The 5,147-nt window shown below is 30.9% G+C and overlaps 1 protein-coding gene across 1 annotated transcript; it reads left to right on the forward strand.

The window, feature by feature from the left end:
- The first annotated feature begins 1,201 nt into the window (after nucleotides 1–1,201).
- Nucleotides 1,202–2,310, forward strand: LOC105155215 (wall-associated receptor kinase-like 20). Its single transcript, XM_011071086.2, has 2 exons — nucleotides 1,202–2,125; nucleotides 2,211–2,310. Exons 1-2 carry the CDS (start codon nucleotides 1,285–1,287, stop codon nucleotides 2,261–2,263), a joined length of 894 nt encoding a protein of 297 aa, XP_011069388.2. The 5' UTR covers nucleotides 1,202–1,284; the 3' UTR covers nucleotides 2,264–2,310.
- Nucleotides 2,311–5,147: the final 2,837 nt, after the last annotated feature.

Raw genomic sequence — 5,147 nt, forward strand, 5'->3', positions numbered from 1 at the left:
AACTCACGTATGCTTTTTAAAAGAAATTAAAAAATATATACATTTAATCAAAAGTTCAATAGGTTTAGAAAAAAAATAAATTAATTAATTAATTTTGTCATATTTTTTTAAAAATATATATTCAAAAAATTGATATATAATTACTTATTTTTATCTAAAAATAAATAGTTAATCACTTGATTTTATAATCAAATTAATGAAAACTTTTTATGAATTTGTTTTGTGTAGTTATTGTACTATTCATTACTTAAGTTTAAACTTATAAAATATAATAAAAATTCAACTATTTAATTCACTGATTATATTTTACTTTATTATAATTAAAAGATATTTTTTTAATTAAAACAATTTTAATTAAATTTAAAATGCAAAATTTTTAAAAAATAAATTCTTTGAACTAAATATACATACATATAATATAAGGGCAATATTGTCCATAAATTTAATTTCAGGGGATAAGTGTTATATTTATTAGTTTAGGGGGGGTAAATGTTACATCAAGATTAGTTCAGGGGGGCAAAGTGTATTTTACCCAAATTTTTTTTGCATACACGCTACATGTACAAATATTACATTATTAGTTTTATCTAAGAAAATATTTTATACACGTGCCGTGTATATATAAAATGAAATAAAAAATGAGAAATGAGTTGCAATAAATAATCCAATCCAGCTCATAAGATTGCAATATGAATGCCCTTCGAATGGCGAAATTATATTTTTAGTCACATAGGATATATAGAATAGGGGCAAAATACCTTTTCAGTCCCATAAAACAAGAGTAGAATTTGTTTTGGTACCACAACTTTGGCAAATATCGCTTTTAGTCCCATAAAACTCAAATTTTCATTAAAAAAAATGAACATGAAGTATACATATAATGTGCATGTCTATCAGTTGTATGAACAATCAAGTTGACAAACACGCACATTGTATTTGTCCTTGTCGTCTATTTTCTACATAAATTTAGATATGAGACTAAATATATTAGAGTTTTTAAAATTTTAAAACTATTTTAAAAATTTTATAAAATAGAAAATTAAAAATATCACACCCTTAGAATCGATCTTTCTTTCTCAACAACGCAATAGGCAAATTAAGTGACTGTTTAATAGATGCTTTTAAAGAAATCAAACACACATGAAGGAACCCTAAGATTCCCCATTTTCATTTCACCAATTCCTTAATAGATGCTCTTATAATTGTTACTTCATTTATATAACATAACAAATACTCACACCCATAGTCATAAATTTTTCCAACCCTTAGTGAGAGTGATAGAAAATGAACTCTCTTCTTCCCGTAATCTTGTTTATCTATCTCCACTTCATCCTCACTATGACCAAACCGACCTTAACGCTAGAACCCGCATGCAAGACCCGTTGCGGCACACTAGATGTCAAGTACCCGTTTGGCACCGGACCCGGATGCGGGTCGCCCCGTTTCCACCCCTACGTCGCCTGCTCGCCCGACGGCACCCAACTCCTACTCACGACCCATACCGGCTCCTACCCAATAACATCCATATCTTACGCAGACTCAACCCTAACCATCTCGCCACCATGCATGTCCAACTGCACGTCCATGCAGCCCGCTCCGCCCAAATTTGGTTTGGATTGGGCCGGCCCGTTTCAGCTCGGGTCGTCAACTTTCATCCTCTTAGCATGTTCATCCTCCACGATAAAGGGCAACCCGATTTGCGACCCGTCTTCGGCCTATCTCTGCCCATCCATCTACACCTGCCCCGGCGTGGTCTCCCTCGGGTTGCCCTTGTTTCCACCCACGAATAGTTGTTGTGTGTACTCGCCCGCGAATCTCAACTCGAATGTCGAACTGGATATCCGGGAGCTGAAGTGTGCAGGTTATACCTCGGTCGTTTCACTTGGAGATTTGCCTACGAATCCGGGTCAGTGGCTATATGGGGTTGCCCTGAAGTATACGCTGGGAGGGCTGGATAGTTACAATATTGCCCCTAGTTGCCGAGCTTGTGAAATGAGTGGAGGGGTTTGTGGGTATTCCCCCCCACGTAATTATTTCGTCTGCGTGTGCGCGAATGGCAACACGACAACAGATTGCTACAGCTACAGCTGGATTATTACTACGAGCTCGAGCTTGCAATACAGCAGTAAGGATATTATCATCTAGAATTATATAAAATAAATTAAATTATTATTTTTTTAATTTTTTTAATTTGTTTGTTTAATTTGCAGGAGATTTGCAGCTGGGAATTTTGGCAATTTTTGTTTTCTTCATAGTAATTTGACTAAATGAGAAATTAACCATTCCGAGTAATTATCTATTTATTTAAAATTATAAGTGTTCTATTTATATTTCACTTCACACATATATCCACATGTTTTATTAACTTATACATATATATATATATATATGAAATAAAATAGATAAAATTACATTCCCCTCCCCTGAGGTTTAGTGTACTTACACGCAGACCTCCTGTGATTTAAAAATTACATCTAATAGCGAGGTTGCTTCTATATAACTAATAAGTCCTTTTGTTAGTCAAAATTCACTGAATTTATTGATATTAACAATAAAAGTTGAATAGAACTTGATATGTACCTCTAATTGACTTATTACTAACTTATTGCAGGTCAAATAAATTTTTGTGACTAAACTAACGTTGAAGATGTACCTCCTCACGTGCATTAATGTGTGAAGATGTATAAAGGTAATTTGATTATAAAATAATTTATTGACATGCAATAAATCAATACTAAGTCAATTCGAAGTAAATATGAAATTTTTATCCTATTCTTTTATTAAGATCAGTAAATTCGGTGAATTTTAACTAAGGGAGGGACTTATTTGTTAAATGGAAGCAAACCTCGTAGGTATTAGATATAAATTTTTGAATTACAAAAACATCATATATATACGTAATTATATCAAACTTCAAGACAATGACGTGTAATTATTCTAATAAAATATAAAATGAAGTATTAATTTAAAAATTGAGAACATAAAATTGGGACCAAAAGGCAAAGAGTGTCTTTTGTGTTTGGCCATCCTTTTTCTTGCTTTTGTAGATTCAAATCCAATATTTAATTCTGCAAAGATTTGATGCTTTTGGTGAAAGATATGGGAAAAGAAATAGGTGAGAATATTATTATGTCAAAGAGGAATAAAGTAGAGCAGAATATGATTCTTGCAATATCAGAATATAGATGTTTTGTTCTATCATTTCACTCATTTATTTCATTATTCAAAAATTCAACTATGTCTTAAAATAAGAGGCAGATACATTTTACAAATATTTGAATGTGCGAGTAAGTCGGTATAACGCTTTGATCACGTGGTTTGACGGTATTAGAATTTCAAATAACTATAATTTTTTATCTGGCTGTAATATAGGACAATCTACCTATAATTTTGATTGTTTTCAAAGTAGAATCCAACCCCTCATGAGGGGTCATAGTTCGTTCGGAAATTTTATCATTTCGACCAATATTATGGTGATTCTTTAAATTGATTTTATTTTTCAGTCAACTTTATATATTTTTTTCTATTTTTATGGTTATCTTTTGAGCCTGATATTTTTTGAATTATTGTGAATGTGGTAGGATTTTTTTGTACCGAGTTTCATGAGCTTTTGAGCCTATCCAAGTTTTCAAATCAGTTTCAGGCTTCTTTTACTTAAACGTGAATCAATACTCTTTCTTTTAAATATCTAATAACTCTGTCAAGAGATTCATTCAATAGTAAAATTATTTTATCTTCAATTTGCAAGAATATTGAATATGTGTTCTTATTATTCTTTATTTTCAATTGCTTCCGTTCGACCAATCAGTGTATGAGAGAACACATTGCAAAGAACATTACATTTATTAAATGTTAACATTGGGATTAATTTAATATATTAGATCTTTTATTGTAAATTCATCTTATATATAGTTCATATTTGCAGATTATATATATATTATAACGTTAATTATACGTATAAAATTCACATTATCTGTATATTAGAAAATAATATATTATACTATTGTATGATATTAGATATAACATGAATTTAGAATAATAATGGGTTGATGCTCTTTTTATAAACCTCATGTCCCAAAAGGACTTTGGCTTAGCCCTCTCAAAATTTAATAATCATTACAAATTGATCAAAAAAATTTAAATTAATATAATTTATTATTGTAGGTTAAATACATATCATGACATAAATATAATTAATTCTTATAACTATTATTCCGACAACAAGTGGCAGCGTGAAATTTATGAGTCTGCATAGTTTGAAAATATTGCAAAACACTTCATCATTAATATCAACAAATATCTCCCACTCAATATAACAAATTATCAAGTTATTCAGTCATTCATCACATATCTTAATTATTTCACAATTCGATTTTGGCAATGTACATTGCTGAAAAAGTTCTTTCTATAGATATTGTTGCCCACAGATAATATCAACGGCAGTTCAATAAGACGCCACATGAATGAAAAAATCACTCAACAATCTTGACAGGAAGACTTGAAAAAATCAGGACAAATTGAAAACTCAAAACTTCGCCTCATTTTGAAGATATATATTTTGAGTTAGTCTTTTAAAAAACAATATTATGAGACGAAATATCATCATAATAAATCTTAGCAAGATGCATATATAAGTTTCGTAGTCTCTTAATAACAAATTTATCCATTCATTTAAAGTTAAAACCTTCATTTATATTTCACAATCAATTTTTATATTTAAGTTTGTTTATCTGTCCACTTGAATAAAATATATGAAGAAACACCATTCCTTCTTGGGCTTTCTCGTCAATTTCTCGTAATATGTCAAATAATTGGCTTATAATTTAAAATATATATATATATATATATATATCAAAATAGGCATTGGGTCAAAGCCTTCGTCCCAAAATCCTGTCAATACCAATCCATGCCTAAGATCACATAAGAAAAAAAGATTATTAATCATAGGCCAATAGCCCTTTATTTCGGGCCAAGCCCGATTAGCAACATGGCTTGACAGGGCTTGGAACCGCTACCTTTACACGTACGAAATACAGAACTAACTTTATAAATAATTAAGCAGCATTTGATATCCATAATCCGTTGTAGTCTAGATGGTTAGGATACTCGGCTCTCACCCGAGAGACCCGGGTTCGAGTCCCGGCAAC

The sequence above is a fragment of the Sesamum indicum genome, unplaced genomic scaffold (assembly GCF_000512975.1).
Source record: "Sesamum indicum cultivar Zhongzhi No. 13 unplaced genomic scaffold, S_indicum_v1.0 C00675, whole genome shotgun sequence".
NCBI lineage: Eukaryota > Viridiplantae > Streptophyta > Magnoliopsida > Lamiales > Pedaliaceae > Sesamum > Sesamum indicum.